The sequence below is a fragment of the Panthera uncia genome, chromosome D1 (genome assembly GCF_023721935.1).
Source record: "Panthera uncia isolate 11264 chromosome D1, Puncia_PCG_1.0, whole genome shotgun sequence".
In the NCBI taxonomy this organism is placed as follows: domain Eukaryota; kingdom Metazoa; phylum Chordata; class Mammalia; order Carnivora; family Felidae; genus Panthera; species Panthera uncia.
In genome coordinates this window covers 27,746,018-27,764,358 of record NC_064808.1, presented here as the reverse complement: position 1 = coordinate 27,764,358, position 18,341 = coordinate 27,746,018, and the positions used below count along the sequence as shown (strand labels likewise).

The following is an 18,341-nucleotide window of genomic DNA, read 5'->3' as shown; positions in this document are numbered from 1 at the left end:
TAGCTAATAACTAAGCTTATAACTATATATATCTATATGTACATATAGATATATACTATATATACTATATAATACTATATATCTATATCTATATATATACATATATCTAAATACACATATAGATATAGATATATATAGTTATTTACACACACACACACACACACACACACACACACACAAAGCGTTGGTTGGATAAAAAAAAATTTGAAAATATAATCCATGTATTTACTTCATCACTGAGAACTTCATTGACTACTCTATGTAAAGTGGCATCTCCTCCCATTACTCTGTATTCCTTCCCTCTTTTGTCTTAAAATCCATATCACTATCCTTCCTTTGTTTATTTTGCTCACTGCTTCATCCCTTGTATCTTCCTGGAACTGCTAAATGAACACAGGTATCATTTTTAAAAACCCAAGAATGACAGAACTGTGGTAAAAGGAACCATGGTGAATCCATTTCAACAAAAACCTAAACTAAACAACTGTGTATCTGGTTGCAGACAAGAATATAAATCTATAAACCTTGACATTATAAAAATAATAGGGAAAAAGTGCTACACGCTAATTTCCTCATTCTTTATAGGAAAGAAGAAAAGAGGAACTGATTTCATTGAAAACTGAAACACATAGAAAGGAGCATAGGGACTCCAACATCTTAATGTGCTTTGTATCACACTTCTAATCCTAGAAGAGAATGTGTCAGGAAATAATCTCACTCAAAGTAAAGAATCATTGATGAGAATCATTCTTTCAATTTTGCTTTGTTTTTGTGTTATTGTATAAATTAAAGTAAAATGTTCATTTTCCACTATTAATAGTATTTTATTACATGCTATTTTTTTGGAAGTATTTTGTCTAATATATCCATGTATGTATATAAGTTTATGCTAGGAATGTGGTTTACTTAATGATTATTGTGAGGGAGGTTGGCTTTTTAATTTTTTAGTTTGATACCTTTGTCATAGCTATTTTTCTTTTATAATTTCTCTTGATATGTCTTGAAGTTCATTAATCTTTTTTCCTGAAATGTCTAATCTGCTCCTGCCATCCAGTGGGTTTTAAAAATCTCAGATCTTGAAGTTTTCATTTCTAGAGGTTCATTTGGGTCTTTTAATAATATGTCTTTCATATCTCTATATGCTCAATCTTTATTGAACACATGGACTATAACCATAATTGTTTTTTGTCTTAGTCTAATTATATTTGTATCACTGCTGCATCTCCTTATTATGGGTCCTATTCTCCTGTTCTTTTCATTCATTTTTTTTATTGGCTCCAGATAGTATGAATTTTAACATGTGCAGTGCTGGATATTTTACATTCCTGCTGACATTCTTGAGTTAATTTCTGGGATTCAGTCAAGTTACTTGGAAACACTTTGATCACTTTGAGGCTTGCTTTTGAGCTTTGTCAGGTGGGATCAGAGCAGCTTTTGTTCTAAAGCTAATTTTGCTTCTCTACTTAAAGCCTTATGAATTACAACGTTTCTCCGCTCTGGTCGGTGAGACTATGGACTTTTTCTGGTTCTATGTAAGCTGCAGAAATCGTTCAGCTTGCTCCTTTTGAGTGGTTCTTTCACCAGATTTGGGTAGTTTCCTTATGTCTATGTACTGATCAGTACTCAAGAGTTGCCTCCACAGATCACTGGAGCTCTCTCTCTCTGTGCTCCACTCTTCCCCTGTAGCTTGCCACACGGCCTCCTTGAACTCCTAGCATAGTCACTTCAACTCAGGAACACTATTAGGTTCCTCCTTTCTGCATTCTGCACTAGATATTTCCTTTTTTCTTTTTTTTTAATTCAAGGATAATTAACATACAGTGTTATATTAGTTTTGGGTGTACAATATAATGATTCACCCATCAATACATTGCCTACTATTGCCAACACAAAATATGTGGCTCTGAGTAGTGGTTAAAGCAATTATTTGACTGAATTCTCATAATCAGATATTTTATTAAGTGCTTGACATGCAGCAGGCACCATTTCTTACATTTCACATTCTTTACTCATTTATTCATTACAAAAATCCAATAAAATGAATACTGTTATTTCTATATTTCAGATGAATAATAGAGATATAGAGAGGTCCAGTAGGTGGTCAAGGTAACCACAGACATAGCTACTAGTGTATAAAGTCAAGACTTGGACCTAAACAATTTAGTTGTAAAATTCAAACTCATAGCCACTATACTGTATTATACCATATGCCTCACAAATATTTATTTCCATTAGAAGTTACTTTATATTTTGTAAGATGCTAATGCTTTGCTAGGAATGGTGGATTCAGAGTTAAATGATATAACTCATCTAATACTAGCATAAATTAAAGTGTAGATCTATTTGGAGGTCTTTTAGTAGATAACTAAAATATATAATGGTTAATGTGTTTTCCAGCTGATTAGTTGACATTATTCTAAGAATAAATACATTTGATCTTGCAAAGTAAAAGTTGCAGTTTAGACTAATTTATGACATAACACAAGATTGTGTTTACTAATCCAGCACCCCACATTATCTTTATGATTTTGACTAATAAAAAAGGCAACAATTTCATGTGCTTTCCTTCTCCAAGAAACTTATGTACTTTTTTCTTTGCATTGTTACTGTAGTGCCTCTTTACACACACACACACACACACACACACACACACACACACACACACACATATATGTTTTCAATGTTTTTTATAGCTGTTCCTCCCTAGGTCAGCTTCCAAAAAAGAAAAGATAAAATTGGACTTCAATACCTCTTCACTTAATGAGAGTTAAATCTTTTTTCATTGTTAAGAGAAGAGACAAAGGTTTGCATTTACAAAAGTAACGTTTGATAAGGGCAAAATAAATGCCTGTATTCTTAGTTGTTACTTCACCTGTTATTTTCATGAATGAGTTTTTTGCATTCTAGTATTACAAACCAGTAAACAGATTGCACACATGCTGTATTTTTACCTTGCGGGAAACATAACAGTAATTAAATGCAATACATAAATGCTAATTTCAGACTTTGCTTTAAATGCAATACATAAATGCTAATTCCAGACTTTGCTTTAAATATATAGTATATATATATGAAAAGAGCATACCTCTTGTTGCAATAGCATTTGGCTTCTCATGGTATACAAGTTTGAATATTTTCTTTAATTTCTAGTTCATTCCTAAAAAATTAAACTTCACAATATTATATATATAATATTTCCTCTGTTTTAGAAATAGCTATATTGTCATGACTTTATGTTTGAATCATTTTTAAGGCATCAAGACGTTGGAAAGTCCTAGTATTGCTAATATTATCATTTAAGAAAATTGTCACATTTTTAAATCACAGATGCTGAATAATGTGTCATTTTGTTTTCTTAGGAACTTCCTGCACCATTACTTGATGATAATGTTAAAAAAGACTTTGATGAAGATGCATGTAATCATAAAACAGCAGAATCTAACATTAAAATGAAAATAGCTTGGCGTTACCAGTTATTACCCAAGATGGAGGCAAGTCAACATAGAAACTTTTCTAAAATTTGTAAATGTACTTGTTTTCATCTTATAGACTCTTTTGTGGTATACCTGTTATTCTTTAAATGCACTACGATGTCTATTTGCTCATTTAAATAACTAATATTTTATTTGTATTTTATCAAGATGATATTTCTTACAAATAAAATTATGGCAATTTTTTTTTTTTTTTACCAAAATAGATTTCATTTATTCTATACCCTCCATGTAGAATCTTTTATTATACGGTTGCAAGCCAGAGTAAGCAAACACATTAAGGCTATTTCTATCCAGCTTGAATACCTATAAATATTCGGTGTGGATAGACTAAGAGATAGGAAGTGAAGGGAAATTTTCTGAGAAAACAGATTTCAGTGAATCTGCCCACTAAAGCTTATGAACTCTGCTCCTAGGGAAGGCTCTATTCACTTAGCTCCTTTTTTGATTGTTTACTTCAGTCTTCAGAACACTTTAATGTCTACCAGACATTATCATATTGGTAGAAAAGAAAGAAATTTTAATATGAGACATGGCACCCATAGTCCACCCTTCCTTAGTCTTCCACATTGACTGTTCCTTCCCCAAGGACAGAAATATGTTTATAACACTCCTTAACTGCAAATGCATAATTTGGTATACTGTTTCCACTGCCTCCTTCTAAATGCATGGTAGACTGTATATCATAGCACCCTTCTAACCAAGCTTAGACAAAGCCTTAGTATTCTCTGCAATATTCTGGGTGGTCACTACCAGTGAATATGTAAGATGAAACCTGTTTGCCATTAAAAGCCTGAAATATAAAATACACACTTCTCAAGATTATGTATAAGATCTGTAGAACCTTATCCAAACCTACCTTTTAACTCCTCCTGTGTGATTATAAAACACTATATTCACCTGTCCTATGAGAGTTGCTCCTTATAAATAGCTTATATTTATGCTGGTAATGATCTTCCCTTTCTTATTCACCAACTCAGCCTTCTCCAAGTGCGAATGTTACTACTCTGACAGTTTTCCATACATAATTATCTAATTTCTTATTTTTGTGTTCACAGCCCTTCATGTATTTTATTTTTTATTTTTCAAAAAAATTTTTTTAATGTTTTATTTATTTTTGAGACAGAGCATGAGCAGGGAAGGGGCAGAGAGAGAGGGAGACACAGAATCCAAAGCAGGCTCCAGGCTCTGAGCTGTCAGCACAGAGCCCGACACGGGGCTCGAACTAATGGACCGTGAGATCATGACCTGAGCCAAAGTCGGATGCTCAACTGACTGAGCCACCCAGGTGCCCCAGCCCTTCATGTATTTTAAAGTACTTCTAATAGTGCTCACTTCGGCAGCACATATACTAAAGTACTTCTAATATAATGTTATAAGTAATTGTTGGTATAACTGTCTTCTCCACCAGACAGAATTCTCTATGAGGGCAGAAAGCCTGTTTTATTTTCTCTTGTATCTCCAGCATCTGTATTAATGCCCAGATTATAAGCATTTGTGTTTGATAAATGTATTCAGTCGTTCAGCAAATATTAAGTGTCAACTGTGTACTAAGTATAAAATATGGTTCATAGGTACATATTAAGCAATGATAAGTTGTTCTAATTTAGCTGGAAAAGCTATTTGAATACATTTTTAAGCATGATTTACATGACTGTGAACAAACTACAAACCGAAGCGAGGGTATTTGCAACTGATAGAATAAGGAATAAATTTTCCTTATATACAAAGAACTTCTAAAATGAATAAGGAATAGTCTACCAACCTAATTTTTTTAAAATGGGTGGAAATATACAAAGGAAATTTAGTGGCTCTTAAACATACAGAAGCAGATGCCCAGTTTCACTTACAATAAGAAAAATGCAAATTAAAACTGCACTGACCTGCTGTTTTTCTCTTAACAGATTGTCAATAACCTAAAATGTTTGGTAAGACACTAAATTAGCAGAGGTGTGGGTAAATTAGTACTTTTATACTTTGCTGGTGGAAATGTAAATAAGTACAATTTCTGTGGAGGGTAATCTGGTAGTAGCCTTTAGAATTATAGAAAACATATACCCTTTGATCCTTTGGGGCATTTACATTATGAATATATTTACTTACATGTAAAATGAAATATATATAAGCTATTTTTGCAGTATATTTTTAATAGCAAAAGATTGGAAAGAACCTAAATGTCCACCAGTAAGCACCTAGTTAAATAAACTATATACCATATAAATGAACATATACCATAATATGTGTATTATGTGCATGGTATATGTGTACAGTATAACACCATATATTTGTATTAAAAAATAAAGGGAAGAAGCTCTGCATAGTCAGTTGTTACAGACATAGCCTAGCTTGGATGTGATTGAGAACTGGGTAGAAGAGACCAAAATAAATGTAGTTATTCTGCTTAGGAAAATGTGAGTAGAGTGATAGAGATTAAAATAGACAAGGAGTGTAGGACTAGCACCTGAGAAGCCTAATGGCAAAGAACTTCATTCATGTCTTTCAGCCGATAGTTTCACTTAAGTTACTGGGCTTAATGGTGACTCTTTGGTGAAGAATGACTGTATTCTAATTTTTCTAGTGGGATTCTGAAAGAACCTGTAATGAACAAAAGCTCTAAGTTAAATCAGCTTTCTTGTAAAGACAGTCCAGTTTTAGGTTATATAAATCACTTGTCTCTCGCATTTACTTACTTTATTTTACTCTTATCTCCATTATATTTTGGTTTTTTCATTGGTCACTAACATTCTTCACTTGAAATTATAAGTAAAGATGCAAATATCTGAAACTTAAAGCTTTATTTTTTTACTGCTTGTTACAAAATCTGTTTTGTCAAGGGGTGCCTGGGTGGCTCAGTTGATTAAGCATCAGACTCTTGATTTTGACTCAGGTCATGATCTCATGATTCATGGGTTCCAGGCTGTGCTGATAGCCTGGAGCCTGCTGGGGAGTCTCCCTTTCTCTCCCTCTGCCCCTCCTGGCCCCACTCTCTCCTTTAAAAACAAAACAAAACGAAACAAAACGAAACATAAGCCCCATGGTCAGTTTTCAAGGTTTACAGTTTGTTTTAAAAATTGTGCTCTTCTTACACTGAACTTTCCTAGATGACTTCCTCTCCCATTTTCTTGAGTTCTCCGCTAAAATATCACTTTATCAGGACTGTATTTTTTTTTATCATTCTCTATAAAATAAAATCACTCTCTCACTGTTATCTCCTTTCAAGGTCTTATTTTTCTCCAGGGCACTTATCATCACCTAACAGATAATATTATCTCTGTCTTCCTACTAGTAGGTAAGCTCAATGGAAGAAAGGGACTTTGAATATCTTGTTTTACTGGCCTGTAGTGGGTGCTCACCAGTTATTTGTTGAATGCATGAGTGAATGAATTATATAGAATGTGAATTAAATGCAAAACTGAGTTAAGTTGCATTAATTAATATAAATAAAAAATGGCTTTTTTCAAATTTACTGTCAGTGGTCAAATTTAAATTTCTTAGTATTTATAAGTTAGCTCTGTCAAGTTTACAAAATAGAATCGTCTTCTGGCTTCTTTGCTTTTCTTTGAAATTTGGCCAGCATGTTCATTTGCCTGTCACAGAAATTTTGTGAATGAGGATTTGCTGAGATTAATAGACTTTGGTCGTCAGCTGTCATCTACTTTATAAATCCAGATTTTACTTTGCCATTATTAGTTTAAAAACAACAAAACCCTGGGTTTTCTGTATTTTATCTGTGACAAAATATAGTTAACACTATTACGAGTATAGATTAAACAAGTAGTCCAAAACTAGCTGTGGCATTTATCAGAGATGCTTCTTAATATAAGTTGCCACCAGATCCTAAGACTGTAGTCACATTCCCACTTAGGGAATGCAAAAAAAAAAAAAAAAAAGATAAGAATATGCACACCTAAATCAGTAACAATAGCTCAATAAAGCATAAAACAGTGCTTCTTCCAGTTGGAGGGGTGTGTGTTTTTAAAAAGTCCCCCTTCTCTTGTCCTGTCATTTTGACTCTCTGTCTTAGGTAGGCATGCTCTTTTTTTCCCTGTCCAATCATCAAATCCTATTCCCTTTTCACCCCAAGAATTGGTAGCTTACAGGATATTCTGAGACCCAATTTCTTTAATATTGTATAGTTCTACTACCAAAGGTTATAAGGCTCTCGCACTTTATGGCAATATATTAGATCTTTATTATGTTAAATCCTCATTATACCTTGGCTTTCTATCTTAGTGATTGAGCCACAATAGTCCTGTGATAGATATGTGCATGGTACAGGTGACAACAAATATCATTTTTTCAATAAGGCAATGTTACTGCAAAGGATAGTGATGGATCTTCTGTTCTCTAGTGAATCATGACACAATAACAATAATTAATATCACTTATGTAGTGCTTCACAATTTACAAAATATTCATTGCCAGTGTTGCATTAGATTCTCACAGCGGCCTAGCAAAATAGTTATTAGTGATTGAACTGAGGCTCAAAATGGTTAATTAATCATTTGGGTTCTTGCTTTCCGTTATGCCATACTGAGAAACAAGAAATGGTAACAATAATAAGAAAATGTCTTATTTAGACTTTATTTGTGTGCAACTTTTCTCTAAAAGTTTTGATTCTTTCTAACATACTGGAGGTAGGGGATGGTATTGTTTTATTGCTCTGTACCCCTGCTGGCCCCCCCATCAGAGTTAATTTTCCCTTATCATAGTAAATTTTTACTGAACCAGTCCATTATACTCTGTTCCACAACTGACAAACGTAAAGGATAGTTTGAGACTGTGAAATAGAAGTTTTCATAATGTAAAACTAAAGCAACATGTTCTTAACAAACTGAGTAAAACTGACTTAGCTATTGATGATATTTTGATTTTTTTAATGCATCTTTCATTTGTGGAGTTGACATTTTTTCATAGAGTATTACTATTCTCAGATTTAAAACATTTAGTTATCTCTTTTCCGAGGAAATATTTGAAGTCTTTGTTTTATGATTTCACATTATTTAAAAAATCTGATTGTATGTTAATGCTTTGTGTCATGGGTAGAAAAAAACCTTACAGAATCGTTTTTCCTATAAATATATATTTGTTTTCCATTTTCATTTTTATTGAAGGATTAATAAAATTTCATCATTAGTAAAAATTTTTATGTCTACCTTGTGAATATTTTAGTTACCATATTTAATTATAATTTCTAAAAAATTAATAATGGTAATAAGAAAAGCTTCCAAATTTATTCTTACATTTTAATGAATTATTTGTGTTCTATATGTAAACTGTCACAGCATGAAATCAATTTTCTGCCTTGATTCATCCCAAATCAGAGATTTCTATCACATTAATATTATAATTAGAAACATTAATAGAGACGGCAACTTTAAAAGCATACTTTGCTTCTTGGCAATTTAGCATATTTCTCTGAGTGCCCAAGACTTCAAGAACCTTCAGTGCACTAATAAATTTATTAACTCAAACTTAAAAGAAGCGAAAAGTCTCTCTTTCTTTCTCTCTCCCCATGGCCAGTCTGCTAAAATAGATTATTCATGCTTATTTGATTCAGGTAGGCTTTTGCAAGCTTCCCTACTAGGCCTGGGAATGTGGTACATTGAGGCCTTTTCAGAGGCTTCTGACATAGACCAAGCTTTTATTGCATGGTGTTTTATTATTACCAAATCCTAGTCTCCACCCAGTTTGTAGGCACTCTGCTTATTCTTTTGAATCAGGAAAGGTTATCACCTACCTTAATCCATGGAGCAGCGTGGATTAAGGACACCAGTGTGCCCCAGGATTCTCAAAGAGGATCCTGGAAACTTCTTGTTTCTTCTTTTTTGCTGTCTTTACTAAATTCTATTGGGCCTTAGGAGGATTTGCATCTGAAATGGGCAACCTGGTGTTTTTCTCAATGAAGACATCAGATCAAAGTTCAGTTAGTCAAGGCCTTTCTAAAACATTAAGGGGGCCTGGACTTACACAATAAAAAGATGAGCTCTAGCAGAGATTGCAGTAAAAACATTCTGAACTATAATCCGGATAAAGAATAGATTATAGGCCAAAGAACAGACCTTGTTTAAATTGCTTTATACTAATAACTTTACATTTAAAAACTTTACCCTATTTTTAAGAAGTATACTTTAATGTCTCATACTTTATTTGTTAACACTGTCTTGGTAAACAGATAAATCATGTTTTGAGAACCACACTTGTGTATATATTGTATTGTAAACATTAGATGGAGCCAATTGATAGGTCTCTTTCCTTAATGAAAGTGAACAGTGTCTTATGGAGGGATAAACAGTCATTTTATTTAGAAAGTAAATGCCAAACTCACAGACTCTGTATCAGAGAATAATATTTCTATTAGACTTAAATTTGTTTATCCTGTGTTACTGTAGAGTTGATGTTGGTAGGCATTCAGTTGAAGAATATTAATCCTTTAAGTCTCAAAATGCAAATATCTAGTGTCAAGCAAATGTCTGTTTCTTATCTAAATTTCAAAGTTGTCAGTTACTTCGTAAAATGAGAATTTACTCTTCCATTTCTGCAGAGATTATCTGCAGATTATCTGTTTTGTTGAATGTTCTGAAATATGTCTGTTTTATAGCATTCAGGACAGTGGAAACTATGTAAATTTAGATTAGAAACTATTGGAAACTATCGCCAGGTGGAACCTGTTAGGAGTTCAACTTTGTACAGAGGTGTGTACATATTTCTAATGAGTTGAATCAGCACAGAATCCATTCAAAGCAATATAATGAGAATGTTCTGTTACTAGGCCTTTACTATCCTATGTACATAAATTCAGCATCAACAGTTATTAGAGTTATTTGTGTAGAAGATAATTTGTTGGAGAAACTGACAATAGCACAAAAGAGGAGGCATCAATGAACTAATGATGATGTCAGGTTTCTGATTTATCTAATGTAGTTTATATACATTCTCCCTCTTTATCATGTGCCTTGTTCCCACCTGGAGTATCCTCAATACATTTTATACTGTAAGCTTAATTTAAAATTAGCAAGAAATTTTGAATGTATATACACACTATCTTGTGAGAATTTAGGTTTTAAATGATGCTCAGCTCAATATGTTTAAAAAGCTAGTTTTTTTGAGCCCCTCACCAATGATTTAATTGGCTTAAGTTTTCATTAGTTCTTAGCAACTCCATATTTAATTGATCATTTAAACCTGGAATCTTTAAAAAACAATTAAAACATGTATATTAATTTTTTTTCAACTCAGGAAGGTAAGAAAAGCAAAGAGAATTCTTATCAAATTTAGTGACCACCAGGAGTGAAGAAACATGGGAAATGAAAAGGTTGATTTCTAACTATTATTTAAAATAATAAAAGTTGTTATATGCTTCTTTGAAATTTAATAAGTCTATGTGTATCAGCTCTTCCTTATCAGCATTAAAATGCATAAATGTATCAATATTTTGCTGAATGTAGTTTGAATACATTGTAGTTTAAAAAAACAATAATTAAAAAATAATAACAATAATTTTTTTAATGACCAGTATGGCTTTTCTTAACAGGCTGGACCAGTATCATCTTCAAGATTTGGTCACTATTATGATACATCAAAAAAGATGCCACAAGAACTAATTGAGGCTTCAAAATGGCATGGGTTTTTTTCCCCAGAAAAATCATCTTCAACTCTTAATATAGAACCATGGTAAGTAATGACCCATTTCTGATTTCACAGGTTAATAGAATGCATTTTTACCACATTCTTCGAAATAATGCATAACTAAAGGTACATATCCTAATAATAAATGTTTTCTATAAAATATGTGATCTTACTTGTATATATGTTTCATAATATTTCTTTATATTTAGTTTTCTTTTTCTGGTCCTATAACTGTTGGATATGCTATTATCCTTAATTTGCAGTTTGAAAAGTATTATAATACCTCCTGTTTTTAATTTTGAGAAAATGTGGAATAGTTTTTAAATTGGGGTCTTTTAGTCCTAAATGCAAATAGATATCTAAAAACTACTTAGCAGTGAAAATGGTATAAAGTAATGCTGTTTTTCAATAAATGTTCTTTCAGAAAGTAAATATGTTTTCCGATATTTTATTTATTAAGGCTTTCTATTTGTAGTTAGTTATTCTATAAATAAACAATCTCTATTTTTTTAGATTGCCTTAAGAGCAATGTAGGGTTTTTGAGTTTTACAGTTAAGAGCTTTAAATATTAAACAAATACAACATGTTTATAGTGATACTAACTTTATTAAGACAAAAGTCTGAAAATTACAGTACTTGACATTGAATAATTTATATATAGTGTTAAGAATATTTAATTTCAATTCTTAACTGTTGAATCATAGAAACGAATCCATGGAATAGGGTGTTGCCTCTATTTTCTTTCATATTGTAAAACCATTATTTTCAAAGTGACCTGAGTTATTAAATGGAGATTTAATAGACAGGAACTGAAATGACTTACAAGTCTAAAGTCTCTTTTCCAGGAATATTACTTGAGAATTTAGTAAAGGCTGTCTTATTTATTTTTATTAAATCTGTGTCCCCCCCCTCAAAAAAAAATTCTTTGCTTCATTATGGTTTCTCCATTCTGTGGCTTGAGACTTACCAAAAATGGTACTCTGATGTTGTCTTAATATTAATAGCAATGATTAATGATTGACTGCTGTGTGTCAATCACTCTACTACACATTGCATTTGTTGTCTAGTAAAACCCTTGTATGAAACATAACTGTATTCCCATTTTCCAGAAGAAGATACCAAAATTTAAAGAAGTTGTTTACTTGAGGCTCAACTATTAAGTGATAGAACCAGGATTAACCTAAGTCAGATCCCTCTCTTTCTTTTGCTTTACTGCTTCAAGACACTTTGGTGTCCTTTGCCTTTACCTTCCTATGTTATGGAGGAAAGAACACTGGTAAAGAAACAAAGAAAGAAATCTGGGTTCTGATGCTGAGTCCATCCTTAGGAAAATCCCTTAAATTCAGTGAAAATAAATACCCTTCTGTGAAAAATTAGCACCGGGGGATACCATTTGTCCTACCTACATCAGTAATATTTTGTTAAGTTTGAATGACTATACTGATTATACTCATTCTAAATTTTTGTCATTCAGTAAACTAGACATACATATGCTTTTATGGCTTGGGAAATAACTTTTCCCTGATTCCTCAAGCAGTAGGTGGTGGAACCCAGATTCAAAGTTGGTTCTTTCTGACTCAAAATTCTGTGTTAGCAATAATGCTATATTGCCTCCATTTATAGAGTGCTAAGGGAAATAAAAAATATAAAATGTCCATTAAGTATGATGTAAGTGAACAAAAAATATAGTGTTACTTTTGTAACTAATAAAACATTTAAATAATAAAACTTTCTTTAAGCCCCAAAGTACAAGATTTTTGTTCATTCAATCAGCAACTAAAAGAAGGAGGGAATTAACATTTATTGAATACCTGTTCCATCTCAGGCACTGTTCCAGGCATTAGACCATGAGATAGCTCATTTAATCCTCCCACAACCCTCCGAAAGAAGTAATATTTTCTCCATTTTATAGGAAACTTGAGGTCAGAGATGCTAAGTAGCTTTCCCACTTTTTCAGGCTGTTGGTGACTAAGTCTTCAAAACCTCTGCTTTTTTTTTGTCTGCCAGGCTGTCTCCATTTGCTCCTGCAGTAAATGTGCAGCACATGAAGCTGGGTGCCAGGAAAAAAAAACTTGATCACCTGTGAGAATATAGTCCTCTAGTCTTTAAAATACATACTTTTTCAGAATGTTTTTTGAGAGCTAGCAGTTTTGCATAGAATAGGAAAATTTATAGATTTCAATTATCAAGGCAATATTTCATTTCATAGTTAACTGATAATTCATTTATTTCATATTAAACTTAAATGCTTAATTAAATGTAATTAAACTTTAAACATGTAATTAAATTAATTTTGAAAATGAGTACTTACCATGTGGGATTTAATTTATGAAAAGCATGTGCTCATTTCACTAAAATGAACTTTACTGGTTCATTTATGGAACAATAAAGCTAAGCTTTACAGTTGTCTATACTTTTCCTGCTATTAAGACTAGAGGGTATAGTTGTGTCCCACTATCAGATGTGAGGATATAATATATAATTTCATATATTCTGAAGGCACTGTTGAAACATAAAGTTTTTTTATGGTGAGAAAAACTGAAGATCATTTAAAATTTGCATTAACTGATTTAAAATCATCGGCAGGTTTGCCCATGGAAAATGTTCATACATATAATTTAAGGTTTCAAAGCAAAGCCTGGCTGTAAAAACCTGAGAAATATCACACCAATATTACCCGATAGTTTTGTTTTAATATTTCATTGTCGTAAATCAGGTAAGTTGACACAAAACAGTGATAGGAAAACTGATTTTGATAATAAGTTTGTGATCTAAGATTATTTTTAACTTGACGTAGTTTTTTGTTTTTTTTTAATGTTTATTTATTTTGGACAGAGAGAAGAGAGCATGAGCGGGGCGGGGGGGAGGTGGGGGCAGAGAGAGAGGGAGACACAGAATCCGAAGCAGGCTCCAGGCTCTGAGCTGTCAGCCCAGAGCCTGATGCGGGGCTCGAACTCACAGACCACCAGATCATGACCTGAGCCGAGGTCGGACACTCAACCGACTGAGCCACCCAGGCGCCCCTAACTTGACATAGTTTTGAATTAATCTTTGCTAACAGATATGCAAAGACAGTTCTGTTTTCTTACTAGAAAGATAATGCCATTCTTCATACTAGGGATGGTGTTTCAGCTTTCTTATTTATTAACAAATCTACTAACATACTGTTACAAAATGAATGTTTGTGGTTCCCTCCCCAACACCCCAAATTTATATGTTAAAGTACATATGATGGTATTTGGAGACAAAACTTTGGGAGGTAATTTTGGTTGCATGAGGTCATGAGGGTAGGACCTTAGTCTGATAGGACTGGTATTCTTAAAAAAGAGGGAAAGACATCCAGCTCCTACTCTTTCCCTTGAGCACGAATCCAGGAAGGGCCATGTGAACAACACAGCAAGAAGGTGGTCATCTATAACCCAGTGGTGGAGCCCTCACCAGATACAACCCTGCTAGCACCTTGATCTTGGACTTCTAGTCCCCAGAATTTCTACAGAATTAATTCTTGTTGGTTAAGCCACTCAGTCTATAGTATTTTGTTATGGAAGCCAAAGCCAATTGATGTACCTGCTATATTGTAAAATATTACTTTTTTTAATTGATAGACCATATCTTGAATATTGACTTTACATGCAGTTGGTAGTAAACAGAATGAATTTGTTTTGATATGTTTCTTTGAAATTCATGATTTTGTTTTTACATGGATATCCAAAAAATGGCCATTAGTTTCTCATATTAACTAGAAGTTTTGTATTAATTAATTTGAACGAACTAAATTCTGAAAGAACCATTTATCTTTTTAGGAGAACTTCTAGGAGAAAATCAATGGAGAGAGGATAAGAATATTACTTAAGATTTTAGAAGTCCTTCCTTTTCTTATTTGGCCAAGTCTCTCTACCACTTAAATGGAACATATGTATAAGCCTTCTGTAATATTTTCCTAGACAAATTATAGTTATGTACCCCCCCATAAATTCCAACTTAATTTTGTTCATACTCTGTCAGGACACTTAGCACATTACAGTATAGTTATTTGTATTGCCTACATTTTTATCTTCCCTCTCAAGCGGTGGAAATCCTTGAGGAAGGGGGTTATGCTTTCTATACCTCCTTATTTCATGAATTTAGGACACAGGTGTTGAGTTGATAGTTGATGAACTAGTGAATCAATGGACAAAGTATAGTAATAACTCAGATTAATACAGCCTTGTTCTTACCTCAAAGATTTAGTGGGGTAAAACTAGCAACTGAAACATAGCCATGTAAGAGTACATTCTATTTCAAAACTACAGATCTCTTACATTACAAAGCAGAGAACCACAATATATTTAGAAGTTATAAGTAGAAAATTCACTCATGAGAAAGGAATTTTGATAGAGAACTTCTAGGTAAGTCTAAAGATTCAGAAGTATGCTGAATTACTTTATTAAAAGGGTATAGTAAATGATACATTAATACAAATCTCAGAGCTGAGGGAAAGGCAAGATGTAAATGTGATTAGGGATTTTACACATTGGCCATTCTGCTGGTGATGTGATTAAAGTAAAAAGATAATATCTAAAAATTTTGACAGAGAGAATTATTAATCCTGAAACTCATTTTAACCAATGAAGAGAAATTACTTGCTTACATGTGTGCCTTTCTTCATTTTTCTATCTTTTAAAGGGGACTTCATGTATGCAGAATTTAGTCACTCATCCTGGCATGCTATCTTCATTGATATGCATGGTTTTTGATTATTATTTCCCACCTAATTCCCACATTTCTAGTTTCAGTCATCTTCTCCTAGGCATACATCCTCTTATTTATGTATGTCCTTCCAAATTTTCTTTTCCCTTCAATAAAGTAATCTTAGACCCTTGACTCCTCTCTCTCACTCCCTGCATCCAATCAGCAACTCCTGAAATTTTATTTATTTTTTTAAGTTTTTATTTAAATTCCAGTTAGTTAACATACAATGTAATATTAGGTTCAGGCATAAAATATAATGATTCAGTACTTAAGTACAACACCCAGTGCTCATCACAAGGGCACTCCTTAATCCCCATCTCCTATTTAATTCATACCCTGCCCACCACCCCTCTGGAAACCATCAGTTTGTTCTCTATTGTTAAGGGTCTGTTCCTGGTTTGACTCTCTCTTTTTTTCCCCTTTGCTCATTTGTTTTTTGTTTCTTAAATTCCACATATGAGTGAAATCATACATTATTTGTCTTTCTCTGACTGACTTATTTCACTTAACATAATGCACTCTAGCTCCATCCGCATTGGTGCAAACGGCAAGATTTCATTCTTTTTATAGCTGAATAATATTCCATTGTGTGTGTGTACATATATATGTACACACACACAACATCTTCTTTCTCCTTTCATTAGTTGATGGACACTTGGACTGTTTCCATAATTTGACTATTGTAGATAATGCTGTTACAAACATCAAGGTGCATGTATTGCTTTGAATTAATATTTTTGTATTCTTTGGCTAAATACCTAGTAGTGCAGTTGCTGGATCATAAGGTAGTTGTATTTTTAACTTTTTGAGGAACCTCCTTACTGTTTTCCACAATGGCTGCACCAGTTTGCATTCCCACCAACACTGCAAAAGGATTCCCCTTTCTCTACATCTTCATCAACACCTGTTGTTTGTTGTGTTGGTGATTTTAGCCATTCTGACAGCTGTAAGGTGATATCTCATTGTAGTTTTGATTTGTATTTCCCTGATAATATTAATGTTTAGCATCTTTTTATGTGTCTGTTGGCTATCTGTAGGTCTTCTTTGCAAAAGTGTCTATTCATGTCTTCTGCCCATTTTTTTTCTTTTTTTTTTTTTTGTCTTCTGCCCATTTTTTAATTGGATTATTCATTTTTATGGTGTTGAGTTTGATAAATTCTTTACATATTTTGGATTCTAACCCTTTATCAGATATGTCATTTGCAAATATCTTCTCCCATTCTGAAGGTTGCCTTTTAGTTTTGTTGATTGTTTCCTTTGTTGTGCAGAAGGTTTTTTTTGTTTTGTTTTGTTTCTATTTGGATGAAGTCCCAATAGTTTATTTTTGCTTTTGTTTCCCTTGCCTCAGGAGACATATCTAGTAGGAAGTTGCTAAGGCCAATGCCATAGAGGTTATAACCTGTGTTCTCTGCTAGGATTTTTATGGTTTCAGGTCTGACATTTAGGTCTTTCATCCATTTTGAATTTATTTTTGTGTTTGGTGTCAGAAAGTAGTCCAGTTTCATTCTTTTGCATGTTGTCCAGGTGTCCCAACACCATTTGTTGAAGAGACTGTCTTTTTCCCATTGGATATTCTTTCCTGCTTTGTCAAAGATTAATTGACCATGTAATTGTGGATCTATTTCTGGGTTTTCTATTCTGTTCTGTTGATCTATGTGTCCCTTTCTCTGCCAGTATCATACTGTTTTGATCTCTAGAACTTTGTAGTATAACTTGAATTCCGGAATGATGATGTCTCCAGCTTTGCTTTTCTTTTTCAGGTTGCTTTAGCTACTTGGAGTCTTTTGTGGTTCCATAAAAATTTTAGGATAGTTTGTTCTGGTTCTGTGAAAAATACTGTTGGTGTTTTGACAGGGGTTGCATTAAATCTTATAGATTCCTTTGGATAGTATAGACATTCCAACTGTATGTGTTCTTCCAATCTATGAGTTTGGAATGTCTTTCCATTTCTTTGTGTCATCTTCCAATTCTTTCATCAGTGTTTTATAGTTTTCAGATAACAGGTCTTTCACCTCTTTGGTTAAATTTATTCGTAGGTATCTTATTGGTTTTGATGCAAGTGTAAATGGCATTGATTCCTTAATTTCTCTTTCTGCTGCTTCATTATTGGTGTATCAAAATGCAAGAGATTTCTGTATGTTGATTTGGTATTGTACTGAATTCATGCATCAGTTCTAGCAGTTTTTTGGCAGAGTCTTTTGGGTTTTCTGTATAGAATATCATGTCATCTGCAAATAGTGACAGTTTGACTTCTTCCATGCCAGTTTAGATGCCTTTTATTTCTTTTTGTTCTCTGATTTCTGTGGCTAGGACTTCCAGTACTATGTTAAATAACAGTGGATGATAATGGGTGTCCCTGTCTTGTTCCTAACAGTACAGTTTTTCCCCATGAAGGATGACATTATAACAATATCTGTTCTCCCAACCTATGACACTGGAATATCTTTTTCTTTGTTTGTGTCACCTTCAGTTTCTTTTAGAATATTCTTT

At 33.1% G+C, this 18,341-nt stretch overlaps 1 protein-coding gene across 2 annotated transcripts in view; it reads left to right on the top strand.

The window, feature by feature from the left end:
* ELP4 (elongator acetyltransferase complex subunit 4) overlaps window positions 1–18,341 on the top strand; it is a 243,747-nt gene that overhangs the window by 54,393 nt on the left and 171,013 nt on the right. For both annotated transcript variants that reach the window (XM_049648806.1, XM_049648799.1), the window contains exons 4-5: window positions 3,360–3,491; window positions 11,026–11,165. In XM_049648806.1, the coding sequence (XP_049504763.1) occupies window positions 3,360–3,491; window positions 11,026–11,165 (272 nt within the window). The remainder of the gene's footprint in view (window positions 1–3,359; window positions 3,492–11,025; window positions 11,166–18,341) is intronic.